Source organism: Cetorhinus maximus, chromosome 4, assembly GCF_964194155.1.
Source record: "Cetorhinus maximus chromosome 4, sCetMax3.hap1.1, whole genome shotgun sequence".
Lineage (NCBI taxonomy): Eukaryota > Metazoa > Chordata > Chondrichthyes > Lamniformes > Cetorhinidae > Cetorhinus > Cetorhinus maximus.
The window spans coordinates 74,856,316-74,877,018 of NC_135882.1; the positions used below are offsets into that span (position 1 = coordinate 74,856,316).

Consider the following 20,703-nt stretch of genomic DNA (forward strand, 5'->3'; position numbering starts at 1 on the left):
CTTTTGAAAATGATTCTAATTATGTAATTCATCAGCAAATTGAAAATCATTACCACAGGAGGTGCATAGTGGTTGTCTGCTACATATCATTGCCACACTGATGAAATTATATTCTCAGAAATTGCATGGCTCAAAGCTGCACTTCACACAATTTATTACAGTTCATTAATTGTGAAGCAAAGAAAAGGCATTTATTAATATTTTCAGTAGAGGAGGAATGCCAGACATTGGTTGCCCCCAATGCTGCAATTTTTGAAGAATGCAAGCACAAGCTGATTTGCTGTAACATGATGGTCCCTTTATTTTGAAAATGACAATAAGGCTAATCCTTACATCAGAAGCATGACTATAGATTTATTTTATATCACAGAAGCTCTGTGTAGACTTCTAAACATCTTTGGTTCTGTTGTTTTGTTGGAATAAAGCTCATGGGCACTCATTTACAGACAAGTCTAGCCATTGTATTAATAACATCCTTTTACAAGATGCTTACAGTTTTGGATAGAGTTTCCACTTTGGACCAACCCAGCTATCTAGGTGAAATTAAACCCATGGATTAAAGGGGAAAATGGCAACATGGATATGAAATTGGTTAAATGACAGGAAACAGTGACTAGTGGTGACTGGTTATCTTTTGGATTGGAGGAAGGTATACAGTCGGGTTCCCAAGGGTCTGTACTAGGACCATTACTTCCTTGACATGTACTGGTGATTGGACTTGGGTGTACAGTGCACGGTTTCAAAATTTACAAATGACACAAAACCTGGAAGTGTAGTGAACAGTGAGGAGGACATTCATAGTCAAGCTGGTGGAATGGCTAGGCATATGGCAGATGAAATTTATTGCAGAGAAGTGCAAAATGATACATTTTTGTAGGAATGATGAGGAGAGGCAATATAAATCAAAGGGTGCAATTCTAAAAGGGATGCAGAAACAGTGAGACCTGGGGGTATATGTGCATAAATCGTATAAGGTGGAAAGGCAGGTGTATTTTTAAATTAATTCATGGGATATGGTCTTCGCTGGCTGGGCCAGCATTTATTGCCCAGCCCTAATTGCTCTTGAGAAGGCTGTGGTGAGCTGCTCTCTTGAACCGCTGCAGTCCATGTCATGTAGAAAGCTGTTAAAAAAGACATGCAAGATCCTGGGCTTTATCAATGGAGGCATTAGAGTACAAAGCAAGGAAGCTATGATAAACTTTTACAAAACACTGGTTTACCCTTAACTGGAGCATTATGTCCAATTCTGGGCAGTGCACTTTAGAAAGAAGATAAAGGATTTAGAGAGGGTGCAGAAAAAAATCATGAGAATGGATCCAGGGTTGAAGGACTAGCTAATTGGCTCTTGCAGAGAGTCAATATGTCTTGACTCTAGGCTTCTATGCCTCAAACATCTATGTTTCCATTCTATGATTAGTAGATACATGCAATGCAATTAATTTGATTAATGTAATGAATTGATTAATAATCTGGGGGGTGTGGCCAGGTTTGTGTGTGGGGCCAGCTTCTAGCTCAATGATTTTTGAGCCAGTGCTAAACATCATAACTTGAATTGTGCTGTATGTAATTTGTGTTGAAAACTTCATGATTTCTTGTGCTGACAAATTTCAGGCAAGTTGTGCTGAAAATACTAGGGAGGTGTTTAGCTATAGCCCAAGTGGGGCCCTGGGCATCTCTCTATTAGAGAGAGAGAGACAATTGGCCAAAATGATTGAGGGACACCACTCTGCATCAAGTATGGGGCAGTTGAGGAGGCCGATCCTAAGTCTACCTTAGCCAGAATGGGAATTGAAAACAACACTGCTGGCGTTATTCTGAACCACACGCTAGCCATCTAACCAACTGAACTAACCAGTCACCACTGGGAATCCTAGCACAACCTAATGGAAACTCCTGCCCTAAATGTGCATGTGCAATTTGTGCACACTATCCCGCTGTTATTTCATGTAGATGAAATACTTTTTATGTAAAGAATTAATGTTGTACCACAAATTGAAACGAATCTCAATGAGTGACCTGAGAAAACCCGGAGCTCAATAATGGTCCCAATAATGGTCATCTGAGGAAGAATTTCATCATCTGTTGCTTAAAGAAGGAAATGTGTTTGGTGTCAGAGAACATTGTGTTTGCTTCCATTTCCAGTTTTAAATGTGATTGATTGCAATGGAAACACACCTTTGCACTGGGCTGCAGAAAAAAATCAAACACATTGTGCCCAAACTCTACTTGACAAAGGGGCGAACGCCAATATTCTGAATAATGCACTGATGTCACCCCTTCATCTGGCTGTGCTTTTAAATCACAATGCAGTGGTGAAGGTAAGAAGTTAATCATTTTTTACTATCATATAAAAATAATTAGAATGCCATATTCTGTTAATGTATTAATTCTCCTCAATGTTGCAACTAGCTTCCCTTATCTTGTAATTCTCCAAGTGTCCTACACAGTTTCTCAGGTGAGAAAACATGCAGGGATGATCTGTCCTCAGCCATCTGTCTGCCTGTACCACCATTTTACTGTTCACTTCAGAAGAATGCAAGAGTCACTTGGTGTGACTCATGCATTGTGTTTGCATCTCCTTTTATATCCATTTTGATAGATAGAAAGTATCACAGTATCACAGTATCTTTATAGTGCAGAGGAGGCCATTCAGCCCATCAAGTCTGCACTGGCTCTCTGAAAGAGCATTCTACCTAGTCCCACTCCCCTGCCTTATCCCTGTAACCTTGCACATTCTCACTTTTCAGATAGCAATCCAATTCCCTTTAGAATACTTTGATCGAACCTACCTCCACCACCCTTTCAGGAAGTTCGTTCCAGACTCCAACCACCCTCTGGGTGAAAAAAATTCTCCTCACATCACATTCACTCCTTTTGCCAATTAATTTGAATCTGTGCCCTTCAGTTCTTGATGCTCACTTGAGTGGGACCAGTTTCTCAGTATTTACCCTGTCCATACTCCTCAGGATCTTGAACACCTCTATCAAGTCTCCCCTCAGCCTTCTTTTCTCCAAGGAAAACAGTCCCAACCTCTTCAGTCTACCCTCATAGCTACAGCTCTTCATCCCGGGATTCTTCCTTGTGAATCTCCTCTGTACTAAAGGTGTAAGGATTGACAACATTCATCACTCTAATGCAGAGTGATCAAACCCCTTTTCCCTTTGCTCTGCTATTTTGTTTCATTGTATCTCCAGTCTAAAACTGCATGCAGTACTCTAACCATTGCCTTATACAAACCTATCAACAAATGCAAGTTTCGTTTATGTAGAACTTTTAATGTTGGACAGGCAGGCTCATGACACAGAGGCAGGTTTGAGAAAGCTAGTGGTTAAATAAGAGCGGGTGTCATCAGCATATATGTGACATCTCTTTGGATGGTATTGTCAAGGGCCAATAAATAGATTAGAATTAGGAGGGAGCCAAGAGTAGATTTTTGCAGAATTCTAGAGATGATGGTATATGGGATGGGAAGAGAAGCAAGAGACTCTCTGGCTGCTTCTGGGTAAGTGATTACACAACCAGGCAAGGGGAACCTCAGGGCCAGAGAATAAGGAATTTGAAGGTGCTGTTGTAAATGACTGGGGCAAAAGTTTTTCCCAGCGTTGGATGCAGAAATAAATGACATTGGAAGGATTTGAATGGTAAGAGGTACAAGGAAATGATCAATGATGGTCTGGTCTTTGATTACAACTTCTCGTAGTATGTACACATGGCCACAGATACAACCTCACAAGAAATCTTATTTCAGCAAGTAATTTAAATTTAATTTATCCTTATGCATTTGTTGCATTCAGGTGAGGCCAGAAATTAGATCAACAATATAGCAAATATGATCATTAGACTTTGACAGTGTTGCAAATGTAAAGGAGTTTAGATCTACAGTAGTTACAAAGAAACCAAATAAATATAGTATGGAGAATGCATCTTATTTTCAAGCACTTCATAATTTCAGCCCTGAATGCCATCAAGTTATCAGCCAAACTCTAGAAGGCCATGAAGGCATGTAGAAGGCTTGGTTTAATGTTTTCAGCCATGTAACAGGAGGTAGTACTATTGGAGCATATTCAACTTCACACAAATTGCTGCACATCCAGACACACTGCATTATAATTCTGGGTTATTAGCCCCTTAAACTTTCAGAAAGGACATTTACAAATGTTCTGTTCTCACGATATTGTTTCATTCTACTCCAGTGAAAAAACTTCTATCACACATCATCATAGGGTGTCACACATTATTGTAGCTTGTGCGCTACACAACTTGGCATCGCGATGAGGGGAGGCCCTGGCTGAGTAGGAGATGGAAGAGCTGCACAACTTCACCAATGAGGAGGACATCAAGGGTAATGAGGGTGATGAAGTCCTGAAGGCAAGGATGCCAACGATGAGGCCATTGCACTGGCTAGACGTGAGGCTCTAATGACGTGAAATTCCTGGAGGATGATGACGACATGCAGTGAAGTCACTCCATAGACCTTCACATTGTATCTGTGAGTGTCTGACTCCTGTCTGGCTGAGGGCAGCTCGCTTCCATATTTTGAACAGAGTCATATCATGGAGAGGCAACCATGAAACTTTAAATGCACCTGATCCTTTGACAGATGTCAGCACCTGTCCACTTCAGGACCACACCATCACCGGACACAGGTACTGAAGAGCTGGGGGGCCAGCCCGCCTCAAAGTTGCTAAGAGCACGCAGAGAGAATGACAGAACTCTGTGATGCCTGCCCACGACATTCTGGCAGCAATGACACGTTGCCGCATCAAGATGCAGGCATCACTGATGTGTCGAGTGGCTGTGAAGCCGGACAATCACTTTGCTCTGAAGGTTACACATTGCACAGGAAAGGGGCCCTGGACTGAGACACTTGCCTTCATCTTGTGCAGGAACCAAGGTTTTACATCTGAATGATAAAAACACTGTTCATTAAAACAAGGAGCCATAGTCAAGGGGATATTCTTGGAGTTTATTACAGTCATGAACATTACGTACAAGTAACACCTGTGCCGACAGTGTGCAACCTTCGTAAACCTGCTGCTACACCTTGACACTCCCCACAGCCACAGTGGAGGTGGAGGCAGCCTGCTGACTGCTACTCCTTATGTGTGATTACCTTGGCGGAGTCACCTGGGTGGATGGCCCCGGGGTGTGCACCTGCTGATCATCCTCCCTATGGGTGCCCAAGGGCCCCTGACTGACTCCTTGAGAGGAAGGGGCAACTGGAATGAGTTTGAGATGCCCCACCCCCTGTCGCTTTGACACTGATAGATGCCAGCAAGTGCCTCAACAATGGAGTGCAGCTCCTGCATCAGTGCAGGACCAATGTCCTGGACCAAGGTCTGCATGATGGCTGCCATCCTACCAGTGTTGACCTTAGTGCGTTGGCATGCCAGCACTATTACCTCAGTTTGAATGCAGATGGACTCCTCCATCATGCCTTGCAATCTAAAGAGAGCAGCAGACATCCTTCTCTGATATTCCAGTGCTGGTCTTTGCAGCTCCAGTAACTGAGGTAGAACCGAGTCCAGAGGCTCATCATCTGAATCGGACTCAGCAGATTCCTGGCCTCTAGCTATCCACTGAGTGCCGGCACCCTTCAATTTTTCTGCTTCTGCCTGCTTTCAGACAGTGCAGTGTGCACACCAAACTGACCCCGAGGCTAATCTAGAACTGGGTCCCACCGAGGTGTGTGTCTCTGTGCAGGTGGGGGGTGTGGTTGAGCACTGTGATGGGTCTTCAATGTTGGTGCCAGTGGATTCCTTTTCCGAGGTGTTCTGGGGGCTGGAGATGACGACTTGGCTCGTGGCAGCTCTCTGCTGCTTCCTGGATGTGCCTGGGAGAGAAAAGAGAGATGATTAGTGTACGGCAGGGGACTGTGAAACAGGAGCCATCACTCACAGTGTGGTTGTCTGATGGATGTTGCAGTGCAGGATCCTCGCTTGGTTGAGTGCCGCTAACCTCACTGTCAGCACAGGAGTGGTCCAGATCCTCGCCAGGCAGCTGGATGGCTCTATTTTCAAAGGCTGTGAGGACCTTGATGTCGGACATTCCCCCGCCAGGTTGGGACATCTCCCTGTTGTTGCGGGATAGCTTATCCTGCATGGAGACTGATGGAGAGAGTGTAAGGAAGATGCCTGCCAGGCCAGGTGAGAAGGATGCTTGGCATGTATGGAATGTGAGTGGTGCCATGGACGGCATGAGGACATAATGGGCAGGGTAGATGAGGGTGTTTGTGAGATAGTGAGTGGTGATGTCCCTTGAGCTGGCAGTGAGTGAGACCCCCGTGGGTGTGTGATGGGATTGTGAGTGTGAGTTGAGAGTGATGAGAAGAATGACTTACCCTGGCGGAATGGAGGAGATCATTAACCCTCTTATGGCACTGAGTGGTTGTTCTCTTTTGGAAGCCTTGGCGCTCACTCACAGCGTCTCCTCCCATGCTGGATTGGTGAGCTTGGTGGATGGTCTTTGCCCAGAGCGGGGCTAGAAGAGTTCGTGGCGGGCTTCCACTGCGCCCAGCAGGTGCCCCAGAGAGGCATCACTAAATTTGAGAATTGGCATCTTCTTTGCTTTCGAGGCCATCTGTGGCCTGGAGCAGTCCTGGTTTGTAGACACGAAGTAGGCTGTGCTCTGGTGCACTTTAAATATAGTGCCCAGTCTGACGAAGCACTGAGTTCACGGAATGGTGGGCAAATCTGAGCCCACCCACCAGTGATCCAGCGTGTTTCCTGTGCATGCATTATTAATGAGGTGGGACACACCGGGAAGTGAATGATACAGCGCAGAAACCCACCATTGCGGCAGGCAGGGAAAACGTCTTTTTTTCACATCCACTACTGCACTTAGGGTGGAATTTTCCATGAATTGCACTAAGTATTTTGGTATATAATATTTTAATTGCCTTTTGCGATATTATCAATTCCCCTAGGTACTAGCCTCACACAAATCTACGGAGCTGAACCTGGAAGGTGACCTTAGAAACACACCATTGATGTTAGCATGTTCCAGAGATAATGCTGAAGGACTGTCTATATTGGTATGTATTCTATTTCTTATAAGCACTGCATTTGTCTTACTCTTTTGAAACATAAACATAAATTTACAACAAAGGAATAAGTATTTTCCTGTTTGACATTCTGTGGTTATCTGGATCATTATTGCTTAAAAGTATTCAAAAATAAGTTTGAATCTATCCCAGACTAATTGATCAAAAGTGTCTTTAATTTGGCACAAAAGTGGTAATCTCCATTACAGACCATAACATAACTGCAGTGAGAATTGAAAAATGTCATAGTGGTGCACAAGAGAGCGCTATTTTGAAATTGGGGTTAAAGACTCCTTTTAGTGAAGGGCGTATTACTTAGTTCCACTTCATACTGGATCAGACCTTGCAGTGCTGGATGCTGATAAAATTTGAAGTTTTTCACTCCACTGCCCTAACCTTAATGATCATAAAAGCACAAATAAATTAAAAGGGTGCAGGAGCAGAGGGACCTGGGTGTATATGTACATAGGTCATTGAGGTGGCAGAACTGATTGAGAGTGCAGTTAATAAAGCATACAATACCATGGGCTTTATTAATAAGGTCATAGCATACAAGAGTAAGGAGATAATGTCAAACCTATATAAAACACTGGTTCGGCCTCAACTGGAGTATTACGTCCAACTCTGGGCGCTGAACGTTAGAAAAGATGTGAAGGCATTGGAGAAAGTGCAGAAAAGATTCACAAGAATGGTTCCAGGGATGAGGAATGTTAGTCACATAGAAGAAGTTGAGACTGTTTTCCTTGGAGAAGAGACAGTTGAGAAGAGATTTGATAGGGGGATTCCAAATCATGAGGGGTCTGGACAGAGAAGATGGGGGAAAGCTGTTCCCACTAGTGGAAGGATAGAGAATGAGAAAGCACAGTTTTAAGGCAATTGATAAAAGAAGCAATGGGGACATGAAGGAAAACTTTTTCATGCAGTGAGTGGTTAAGATCTGGAATGTTCTGCCTGAGAGTGTAGTGGAGGCAGGTTCAATACTGGCATTCAAGAGGGAATTGGGTTATTATCTGAAAAGGAAGAATGTGCAAGGTTATGGGCAAAAGGTGGGGGAATGGCATTAGCTCAGGCTTGCTCAAATTTTTTGTGCAGGGGGCCACATTTCAATTTTTTCTTACTCAAGGTGCTGATGAACAAATTTTGGAAAGGTAAGGTTTGGTACAACATTGAACATGAATTTTTAAAAAAAGGTGTGGTATGAAAAGATACAACTTACTGAGCAAAAAACAAACAATTTCAAAGCATTGATAAATCGATAACTTCAAAAATTGAGTGATGAATAGAGTGCAAGAGGATGAAAGTGTGTGTATCAGGCTCATTCCCAGCCTCAGAGTGCTCACTCACTCACCCTCGCCCACTGTAAGGTTGGGTGAGAGTGCATGTTAATATGTGGTGGTGAGAGTGAATAAGAAGCCTGAGACTGGGTGAGCGTGACTTACACATAGTCTTCTCTCTCTCTCTCTCTCTTTCTCTCTCTCACACACACATGTACATTCTCCTCTTTCTATCTCTCTCTCTCACACACACACACTCTCCTCTCTCTCTCACACTTGCCCATCTCTTTCACATTCTCACCTCTCTCTCCCATACACTCTCCTCTCTCTCTCACAAACTCTCCTCTCTCTCTTGCACACAAGCACCTCTCTCTTTCACACACCCTCCCTTTCTCTCTATCTCTCGCCTCTCTCTCTCTCTCACACACACTCTCACCTCTCTCTCTCTCACACACGCACACACACATTCTCCACCCCTCTCTCATACACTCTTCCCTCTCTCTCACACACCCCCTCTCTCACACACACACTCTCCCTCTCTCTCACACTCTCCCTTTTTTCTCTCTTTCTCACACGCTCTGTCCTCTCTCTGTCAAATAAACTCTCCCCTCTCCCTCAAACACACACTCCCCTCTGTCCCTCACATATACTCTCCCCTCTCTCTAATGCACACTCTACCCTCTCTCCCTCACACATTCTTTTGTCTCTCCCACATACTCTCCCCTCACAAGACCTTGCCCTCTCTCTCACACACTCTCCCTCCCTGTCTTTCACAGACACATTCTCCTCTCTCTCTGTCTCTCGCTCACATACACACTGTCCGCTCTCTCACACATACACTCTCCCCTTTCTCTCTCAGAAACTTTCCTCCTCTCTCACACACATAATCTTCCCTAACTTTCACACACACTCTCCCTCTCTCTCTTTCACACACACTCTCCCCTCTCTCTCTCTCACACACTCACCCCTCTCTCTCACTCTCACACACACGCACTCCCTTCTCTAACACACACCCTCTCCCTCTCTCTCACACACTCTCCCCTTTCCTTCTCTCTCTCTCACCATTTTCTTTCTCCCTCACACTCTCCCCCTTCTCTGTCAAACATACTCTCCCCTCTCTCTCAAACATACAATCTCCGCTTTCTCTCTCTCTCTCACACACTCTCCCCTCTCTCACACTTAATCTCCATCTCTCTCACATACACACACTCTTCCTCTCTCTCTTTCACACACATACATGCTCCCCTCTCTCTCACTCATACTCTTAACCCCCCATCTCACACACTCTCCCCTCTCTCACACTAACTTCCCCTCTCTGTCTCGCTCACACACTCTCTCCCACCTCACACACATGCACAAACTCTCCTCAATCTCTCTCATACACATTCACCCCTCTCTCCCTCACACACAATCTCCACTCTCTCTCTCTCTCTCTCTCAGACTCTCCCCCTCTCTCTCACACACACATGCTCCCCTCTCTTTCTCACACACTGTGCCCTCTCTGTCTCACACGCTCTCTCCTCTCTCTCTCACAACATCACCTCTCTCTCACAAGCACACTCTCTCCCTCTCTCATGCACACCCACCATCCCCTCCCTCTCTCTCACACTCACACCCCCACTCTGTCTGTCTCATACACCCACTGTGCTCCACCTCATATGCATGTGCACACTCTCCTCACTAGCTCTCTCTCTCTGTATTGACTTGATGTACTATACAGGTTTCAACTAGAACCAGATAACTTTATTACAGAGAGCTTTTCAGAAGCTACATGCTTCTCAAGGTCCTCAGCAAGAAAGCCCACCCCCCCCGGATTACCCGTGGTTAGGGCTCATTTGTTGGAGCCTCCAAGAACAATCATGTGACGCCTGATAGGCAGTAGGAAAGGCTATACCTTCAATTACTACTTTCCTCCTCCTCCAGTTTCTATTTACAGAGAACATTTGAACATCCCACAACATACACATATACAGCTTCAGCTGATTAAAGACTAAGTCTCTGAGGTGCCCTCCTTATTCTGTTAGAGCGGCGTAGCTCTACCACTTGAGATTCTTCCACTGGATCAACATGATCAGGAACTGTAGCACCAGATACATCATTAGAAAGTGACAGTTCAGGGTTTGGCAACACTATAGAAACTTCGGGCATGTCTATACTAGGCCGATCTGTCACCTCAGGGATTAATGGTTTGATGTTAATCACAGGTGAAATAGCTAGTTTTAGGAATGTCTCTCTATTCCTAAGATGATCACATGTTTTAGAACAATTCAGTCTTCCATTTCCGCCTGGAAGGACAAGAGACCAGTTTCTGGGACAATTGTTCCAGGAACCCAACAAAGTCCACTTCCAAAATTCCACACGAAAACTGTGTCTGCTATAGTAAATCTTTGAGCTTTGCTATGAATATCGTGATTCAATTTTTGATTGCTCCGATTCTGGGTGACCGCCAGACAGAAGGGGACCAGGCAGACGGTGAGGGAATCTCCCGAATGCATCTCACTCACAAACCGTTTTTCGGCCTTGGGAAACGGTAAAAGTGACGATTTCTCTGCTGAGGCCAATCAGAACAAAGGCCATGGCACTGTGGGTGGTCCAGCTGCTCATGGCGGGGTTGGGGGGTGGGGGGCGGTGGAAGAAATGTGGAAGGGCAATAGTGATAGGAGATTCATTAGTGAGGTGTGTAGACAGGTGCTCCTGCGGCTGTAGATGTGACTCCAGGATGGCATATTGGTTCCCGGGTGCCAGAGTCAAGGATGTCATGGAACGGCTGCAGGGCATTCTGAAGGGGGAGGGTGACCAGCCAGGGGTCGTGATGCATGTTGGGACCAATGACATAGGAAGAAAGGGAAGTGAGGTCCTGCAAGCAGACTTTAGGAAGTTAGATAGGAAATTGAAAAGCAGGACCTCAAGGGTAGTAATCTCCAGATTACTCCCAGTGCTACGCAGTAGTGAGTATAGGAACAGAAGGATAGAGCAGATGAATGCGTGGCTGGAGAGATGGTGCAGGAGGGAGGGCATTAGATTCCTGGGGCATTGGGACACTTTCTGGGGGAGGTGGGACCTGTACAAGTTGGACAGGTTACATCTGAACAGGAATGGGACCAACATCCTCGCGGGGAGGTTTGCTAATACTTTGGGGCGGATTTAAACTAAATTGAGAGGGGGATGGGATCCTGAAAAGTGGTAGAGAAGGGAGAGAAGCTGAGATGGAATTAGAAGCTAAAACGCGAGTAAGTGAGTCTGGAAGGCAGAGGAAACATAGGCTAGATAAGAAAGAAGTGAGTTTAGCAAGGCTAAATAGAATATATTTTAATGCAAGGAGCCTGGGGAATAAGACAGATGAACTGAGGGTACAGATAGGCATGTGGGGGTATAACATAATAGCTATGGCTGAGATTGGATAAAAGAAGGGCAGGATTGGCAGCTTAACATTCCTGGTTATAGGGTATTCGGACGAGATAGAGAGGGGGATAGAAGAGGTGGGCGGGGGGGGGGTCGCAATATTGACCAAGGAATCAATTATAGCAGCATTGAGGGATGACATCTTGGAAGGATCATCAAATGAGGCCATATGGGTAGAAGTAAAAAACACAAAAGGGCAAACATGCTGTTGGGTGTGTACTATAGGCACCCAATTAGTCAGGGATAGATAGACAATCAACTATGTAATCAAATTTCAGAGAAGTGTAAGAATAATAAGGTAGTAATAGTAATGTATTTTAAATACCCAAACATTAACTGGGTTAGTTTTAGTGTGCAAGGTAGGGAGGGAGCAAAATTCTTAAAGTTGCATCTAGGAGAACCTTTTTAGCCAGTATGTAGAAAGCCCAACAAGGGTGGGAGCAGTTCTGGACGTAGTATTCGGAAGTGAGCCCGGGCAGGTGGAAGGCGTATCAGTAGGGGAGCATTTTGGAGATAGTGACCATAACTCAGTTAGATTTAGGATAGTTATGGAAAAGGACAAGGTTGGACCGGGAATGAAAGTTCTAAACTGGGGAAAGGCTAATTTTACAAAGATGAGATACGATTTGGCCCAAATGGACTGGGAGCAGTTACTTGCAGATAAAACTATGTCAGAGCAGTGGGAGGCATTCAAGGAGGAAATAGCGAGAGTACAGCGCAAATATGTTCCCGTAAAGACAAAGTGGGGGACCAAGTCCGGAGAACCCTGGATGTCAAGGGACATAAAGGTTAAGATTAAGAAAAAAAGAGAAGCTTATGCCAGATACCGAGGGCTCAATATGGCAGAGTCCCTAGAGGAGTATAAAAAGTGCAGGGGGGAACTTAAAAAGGAAATTAGGAAAGCTAAGAGAGTGCATGAGAAAGCATTGGTGGGTAGAATAAAGGAAAACCCAAAGGTTTTTTTTTAAATATATAAAGAGCAAGAGAATAACTAGGGAAAGAGTAGGGCCAATTAGGGACCATAGAGGTAATCTGTGTGTGGACTCGGAAGACACGGGTACAGTCCTCAATGAATACTTTGCATCGGTCTTCACAATGGAAAAGGATGACACAGGTATAGACATCAGGGTGGAGGACTGTGAAATATTAGGGAAAATTAACATAGAGAGAGAAGAGGTACTAGCGGGTTTGTCGGCCTCAAAAGTGGATAAATCCACAGGCCTGGATGAGATGGATCCCAGGCTGATGAGAGAGGCAATGGAGGAGATATCAGGGGCCCTGGCAGTAATTTTCAAATCTCTGCCCACAGATGAGGTGCCAGGGGACTGGAGGACTGTTAACATTGTCCCATTATTTAAAAGGGAGGAGAGGATAGATCAAGAAATTTCAGGCCCGTCAGTCTAATCTCAGTGGTGGGGAAGTTACTAGAAAGAATTCTGAGGGAGGAATGTATCTGCACTTGGAGAGACATGGATTAATCAGGAATAGTCAGCATGGATTTATTAAGGGAAGGCCATGTTTGACAAATTTGATCAAATTTTTTGAGGAGGCAACCAGAAGTATTGATGAGCGTAACTCATTTGCTGTGGTGTACATGGACTTTAGCAAGGCTTTTGATAAGGTCCCTCATGGCAGACTGGTCAAGAAAGTAAGAACCCATGGGGTCCAAGGCAAAGTGGCACATAGGATCCAAAATTGACTGAGAGGCAGGGAGCAGAGGGCGATGGTAGAGGGATGTTTCTGTGACTGGAAGTCTGTTTCCAGTGGGGTACCGCAGGGCTTGCTGCTGGGGCTCTTACTGTTGGTGGTGTAAGTAAATGATTTAGGCTTAAATGTAGGGGTATGATCAAGGAGTTCACAGATGACATGAGAATTGGTAGGGCGGTAAATAGTGGGGAGGATAGCTGTAAACTTCAGGAGGATATCAATGGACTGGTCAGGTGGGCAGAGCAGTGGCAAATGGAATTCAACCTGGAAAAGTGTGAGGTAATGCACTTGGGGAGGGCTATCAAGGCAATGGATTATACTATGAATGGTAGGACCCTAGAAAGTACTGAAGATCAGAGGGACCTTGGTGTGCATATCCATAGATCCCTGATGGCAGCATGGTACATAGATAAGGCGGTTAAGAAGGCATATGGGATACTTGCCTTTATCAGCCGAGGAATAGAATACAAGAGCAGGGAGGTTATGCTGGAATTGTATAAAACGCTGGTTAGGCCACAACTGGAGTACTGCATGCAGTTCTGGTCACCACATTCTAGGAAGAATGTGATTGCACTGGAGAGGGTGCGTAGGAGATTCACCAGGATGCTGCCTGGGATGGAGGGTCTGCGCCATGAGGAAAGATTGGATAGGCTGGGTTTGTTTTCCTTGGAGCAGCAAAGGTTGAGAGGGGACCTGATAGAGATGTATAAGATTATGAGGGGCATAGATAGGATGGATAGGATGGCACTTTTTCCATTAGTAGAGAGATCAATAACCAGGGGGCATAGATTTAAGGTAAGAGGTAAAAGGCTAAGAGGGGAGTTGAGGAGAATTTTTTTCACCCAGAGGTTGGTAGGAGTCTGGAACTCACTGCTTGAAAGGTTGGTTGAGTCAGAAACTCTCGTAACATTCAAGGAGTATTTAGATATTCACTTGCATTGCCATAGCCTCCAGGGCTAAGGGCCAAGAGCTGGAAAATGGGATTAGTGTAGTCAGATTTTGTTGATCAGTGAGGACACGATGGGCCGAATGGCCTCCTTCTGCGCTGTAAACATCCATGAGTCTATGAGTCTACATCCATCCATTTAGAATACGCATCTACGATCAATAAAAGCATGGTACCTAAGAATGGTCCTACATAATTAATATGTAGTCTAGCCCAGGGTCAACCAGGCTACTCCCACGGATGCAGTGGAGCTAAAACAGGTAACTTCTGATGTTGCTGACAATGGGGACAGTGCTTGACCATGCTTTCAATGTCACTGTCAATGCCTGGCCGCCAGACGTAGCTTCGCGCAAGCAATTTCATCTTTGATATGCCTGGATGCATACTGTGGAGCTCTGTCAAGAGTGGTTCTCTTTCTTGTGAAGGGACAACAACTCTTGTTCCCCACAACAAGATTCCATCTTGACAGCTTAACTCTGTTTTCCGGTCATGGAATAGCCTCATCTCTTCAGATAAAGGTGAATTTGACCACCCTTGCAATACATGGTTTCTGACTTTCAACAAAATTGGATCTCTGTTTGTCCAATTCCTAATTTTCTTCACACACACAGATGAAGAATCCAAGAAATTCAGTAATAGCACAACTTCTTGTGGCACTGGAGCATGTACAATGCTATCTAGTTACGGGAGATGACTGAATGCATTCACATTTGCAATATGCAAGCCAGGCCGGTACATAAAGGTATACTCATACATAGATAATATCAAAGCCCAACATTGAATTCTTGCTGATGCTATTGGTGGAATGGCCGTATCCTCACTGAATAAACCTATTAATGGTTTATGGTCCGACACAATGGTGAAATGTCATCCATGCAGATACTGGTGTAATTTCTTCACTACAAATATCACCAGTAAACCTTCCTTTTCTAGTTGGGAATAACCCTTCTCGGCTGTGGAGAGAGTTCTCGAGACGCAGCCAATGGGCCTTTCTGATCCATCTTCCATCCTATGTGATAATATGGCTCCTACACCATGAGGAGAGGCATCACATGTTAATACCAATTCTTTCAATGGGTCGTAGTGTATCAATAAACATGACAAATGCAACAGTTTCTTTACTTTCACAGAGGCTTCTTCCTGTAGTGAATTCCACGACCAACGATGATTTTTTTTAACAACAAGTGTAATGGTGCCAACACAGTTGACAAGTTTGGCAAGAAGTGGCCATAGTAGTTGACCATGCCCAGAAAAGACTTGAGTTCAGTTACACTGGACGGAGAGGGTGCATCTTTTATTGTCCTAACTTTCTCTTCTACCGGGTGCAAACCCATAGCATCCACCTTGTGACCCAGGTAAGTAACTACTGGCGCTTGGAATGTATATTTCTCTTTCTTTAATCGTACTCCATGGATCTTCTTAGCACCTCTTCCAGATTGGCCAAGTGTTCGGTCTCAGTTGACCGTGTGATTAGAACATCATCTAGGTATACTACTATTTAGGGAAGTCTTTGCAAAAGACTCTCCATTGCCCTTTGGAAGATTGCACCTGCAGACGATACTCCAAAGGGTAGGCGAGTATATTGATAAAGACCATTGTGAGTGTTGATGGTTACTTATCCTCTAGACGTGCTATTCAGTTCTAATTGGTGGCAAGCATGGCTCATGTCCAGTTTTTTATAGGATTTGCCACCAGATAGCATTTCGTATAAGTTGCCTATCCTAGGAATAGGATATTTATCTAGTTTGGCTGCCTTGTTCATGGTCAATTTATAGCCCCCACAAATGTGTATAGTTTGGTCAGGTTTCATCACTGGGACTATGGGAGCTGCCCATTCCGAAAATTGGACACGTTGGATGATACCTAGCTTTTCTAACCGGCACAGTTCGGCATCCACCTTCTCCTTTAAGGCACAGGTCTGGCCTTAAAGAAAGAGGTGTCACCTGAGAATCCATATATATTTTTGCTTGCAAACCTTTTAACTTCTCCAATTTGTTATGAAATGCACTGTTGTATTTCCTTAGCAGTTCAGGAACTCCTCTTGTTCTCAAGTGAAATATTTCAGACAAGTTGAGCTTGATTTTTTGTAACCAGTCTCGGCCCAGAAAACTAGGTCCTTTACCTGTCACTATGATCACTGGAAACAGGGCTGTCTGTTGCCTATAGGTCACCAGTACCGTGGCGATGTCCTTTACCTGTATGGATTCTCCAGTTTATGTCTTCAATTGAGCCATTGTTCACTCCAGATTCAGTGGCTGGGTACCTTCATTTAGGTATTTAAATGTGTACTCTCCCACTCCCATATCTACCTCCATTATTAGTGGCTTCCCATTAACTTGGATTGTGATAGTAATAGGTTTGGTTTTTACAGCTGTGACGTTGTACAGGGAATAAAAGTCGATATTGGCAGCTTCAGGTTCTGTTGTATTATTCAATTCAATCATATTCGTTTTCTGCCTTTTAGGCTGTTTCAACTTTGCCCTGCATTGCTTTATTACGTGACCTTTCTTATGGCAGTAATGATATTCTGCCTCCTTGAATCTGCAGGTGTCTGGTACATGGTCACTCCCATATCTATAACAGATTAACCTTGGAGTCACTGCTGAAGTGTTTCTAATAGTCCTTTTCATTTTTCTAACAGCGGGCATTGTCTCTCGCTTCACTGCTGTGTCTCTTGTTTTCGCGCCATGCCCAGTGGTAGGTTCCCATCCCACATGAAGAACAGCGCCATGTTGTACGTGCTGTAAAGCCTGTGCGTCTCTCACAGCATTTTCCATGGCGAGTGCTATTTCCATGGTGCACGTCAAATCGATGTTGACTTCTGCGAGTAAACACCGCTGTATGGCGTTGTGAACTCCACAAACTAATTGGACCCACAGCATATCATTGAGTGTGTCTCCAAAGTTGCAGTGTTCAGTCAACTGCTTCAACTTCCCTACATAGGTTGTGATGGACTCTCCCAGGGCCCTAACTCTGGAAGTAAACATAAACCTCTGCATTATTATGGATGGCTTTGGGTGGAGCAGACAGGTTTCATAAAGAAACAGTAAAACTTTATTACAGAGACATCTAGGAGTGCTTGCATGCTAGACCCGATCACTTGTCCGAAAAACTTCGCCCCATGGATTTGCCTGCGCTGGAAACTCACTGGTTGAAGCCCCCACAGCACGTCACATGACCCGTGATTGCTAGGAGGGAGGGGCAATACACGCAGTTACCACACACACTCTCCCCTCTCTCTCTCTCACACACGCACACACACAAACACACTCTTCCTCCCTCTCTTTCACACAACATGCTCCCCTCTCCCTTACACTCACTAACCCTCTCTGTCTCACACACACACTCTCCCTCACTTTGCACGCTTGCGCGCGCGTGTGCACACACACATACATACACATGCATGCACGGACACACACAAACACGCAATCTTTCTCTTTCTCTCTCTCTCTTTCTCTCTCTCTCTCTCTATCATTCTGGTGTGCCCCACTCCTGCTCACAATCCGGGCCCCCAGGCCCGCTCCAGTTCTGGGCCCTGCATCTGCTCTGGAATCCCCGGTCTTGCTCGCACTCCCTCTGGCCTCGCTCTCACTTGGGCTTCCCCCCCTGACCTCACTCTCGCTTGGGGTCCCCCCACTCCAACCGAGCCCTCGCTCGGGCTCCCCACCTCGCGCAGCCCTGTTCTCGCTTAGGGTTGGGGGTTGAGGCTGGGGTGGTGTCGCACCATGGTGGGGTGGGGTGGTGGGGGTTGTGTGGGGTCGGGCCTCCGGGAGGGCGGGGTGAGGTGAGGTTTCGTCGGGTTGGGATGGGCCTGTGGGGCGGGGTGGTCGGGTTGGGTGGGACCAGTTAAAATTGGCCTTTTAATAGAATGTTACAGCACAGAAACAAGAGACATGACCGTGATGTTTGTCCTGCTGATTTTCTTCCCATGAGCCATCTAGTTTATATCCTACTCCACTGCTCAATTCCTATATACGCTTCCTCCTTTTCAAGGACTAATGACTTTTTAAATGAATTTATGGACTCTGCTTCGGTAATGATTTGTTTCTGCAACTTTCACATTTTAACCATTCTCTGTGTAAAGATTTTTTTTTCTAATCCTTCCATTAATTCTTTTTGAGAGTAACTAAATTTGTGACAATTTTTTCTACCAGTGAAACTGATCTATTGCTACTCAATTTATCATAATGCTTCATAATCTTGAAGGACTCTATCAGGTCACTCTTTACTTTCACAACTCCAGTGCAGAACCTCCTGACTTTTCAAGCTTCTCGGTGAGCCCTTGTGTCTGGTCACACACTAGTATATCTGTGTTGTGCTATATTCATTGCTTTTATACCTTTTCTATGATGTAGTATCCTAAACTCTACATGACCAATGGGTTCTTTGTTAGAACAATTTGAAACAAATTCCACTATGCTTCTTCCCCTTATTCCTGTGTTTTTTTTTTCTGCTTCAAATATTGACCCACTTTCCTTTTAAAATGATTTTGGCTTTCTACACTGACAACTCCCTGTAGCAAAGCATTCGCTGCTCTATAATGTTTTACTCAGAGAAATTCCTCTTGACCTCCTTCCTCTTTCAATGACTATTATAAATTGATGACACAGTGTCACTGATACTCAAACCAAAGAAAGTGGTCTTCCCTATTCACCCTATCAGAACACTTTATAATTTCTAAAATAAAACCTTTCATTAAACCTTGTCCTAGTTTTCTTTGCTTCAGTAGAAATAGCTTAATTATCTCAAGATTCTCCTAATAACTATCTTTTCCCATCTTGGTGTCATCCTGTAAATTTACTTGAGGACTTTAACGTCCATTCGTTATACAAATAATGTTATAGTATATACAAGGTGCACACAAAACTCAAACCATGGACTGCTGTTGCTTTGTAGAAATTTATTATTAGCTCTTTGACCTCTATGTTTTTATTTATAAACCCAAATGCTATATTTTTAAATAGCTTTAATTCCCATACTGGCATTTTCATTAGAATTATGTACTTGAACTTCTAAGTCACACATGCACACACTTTATTGTCTTTCCACTGAGTTGCTTGTTTTTCTTCCAAAAATGTATGGCGCCACACTTCTACGAACATTCGAATTAGCAGCAGGAATAGGCCACTGTGCCCCATGAGCTATTCAATAAGATCATGGCTGTTCTGATTGTGGCATCACTGCCACTTTTCTGCCTACCCTTTATACCCTTTGACTCCCTTCTTAGTTGACAATCTATCTACCTCTGCCTTAATATGAATGAGCCTTAAAAATATAATCAATTCTCTGCCCTAAACTGCTCATTCTGCTAACCTCCTGATGCTTTACAGTGTACCTCACTGCCAATTTTCCAACTTTTATGTTGTCAGCAAATTTTGATATAACGTTTCTTGTGCCCAAGTCTAAATCATGCACTAGATTTATCTAGGACAAAAATGTGGTAGCATCTCTATTGTTGTGACTGTAAATTATGAAATCGACAGCATTCTATTATAGTTGGAAATCAATCCTCGATATTTGTCTAAAAAAATGCCCCATTTCTCCAAAGGATTGCTGCAGCCCTTTAAATGTTTGTTGCAGTGACAGATACATCACCGCAAAATCAGTCAATTTGCTGTGACTAGCAGAAACCATACCAAGAATTTGGCTGGATTATCTAAAGAGAAAACCTAAAGATGGTATGGGAACATTTATGCACAACTTAGGCACAAAGCATTGGCCGGGATTTTCCAGCCCCGCCTTGGCGGGACCTGCCACATCCCAGCCAAAAGTCCATTGATTTTCGGTGGGACCGGAAGATCCTGGCGGTGGGCGGGGCTGGAAAATCCCAGCCTTTGGATGTTAATGTATAAGAATGTGTGGGATTGTGTTCGAGTGGGAAGGGGTTAAAACTGGAGAAATTGATGGTGCATTGGGAAGTTGGCTCCAACCCACCAACTGTTGCCTCCATGCAACCCCCTCGGGAGAGACACGTTGCCAATTTCCAAATGCTAATTGTTCAATTAGGGTGATATTGGCACAGTGTTTTCACTTTAATGTCAGCTCCATGTGTTTCCCAGTCTTCAAAAAGTCATCAGTGAAGCCAAGGCATCTACATAGCTGTGATTGAGGAGGCTGAAACAATCTCAATCAAAGATGCCAATAATCAGTACTCACAGCTGCTTTTTTACCTCCTAGGGCTTATCTACAGGAAGTTTGATCAAAAGTTACTTTGTACAATTTGGAGGTAACTTTCTACAATTAGGAGGTTTTCTCTATCATGTCAGGATGGGTCCCACTTAGGCTGCCTTAGATTTGACCTTAGATGAGGACCAACGTTACCAGCAATGACA

General features: G+C 44.4%; 1 protein-coding gene across 1 annotated transcript in view; it reads left to right on the plus strand.

Annotated features, from left to right (window-relative positions):
- trpa1b (transient receptor potential cation channel, subfamily A, member 1b) overlaps positions 1–20,703 on the plus strand; it is a 150,885-nt gene that overhangs the window by 14,631 nt on the left and 115,551 nt on the right. Inside the window, exons 4-5 of the mRNA XM_078541229.1 lie at positions 2,143–2,318; positions 6,926–7,033. Coding sequence (XP_078397355.1) covers positions 2,143–2,318; positions 6,926–7,033 — 284 coding nt within the window. The remainder of the gene's footprint in view (positions 1–2,142; positions 2,319–6,925; positions 7,034–20,703) is intronic.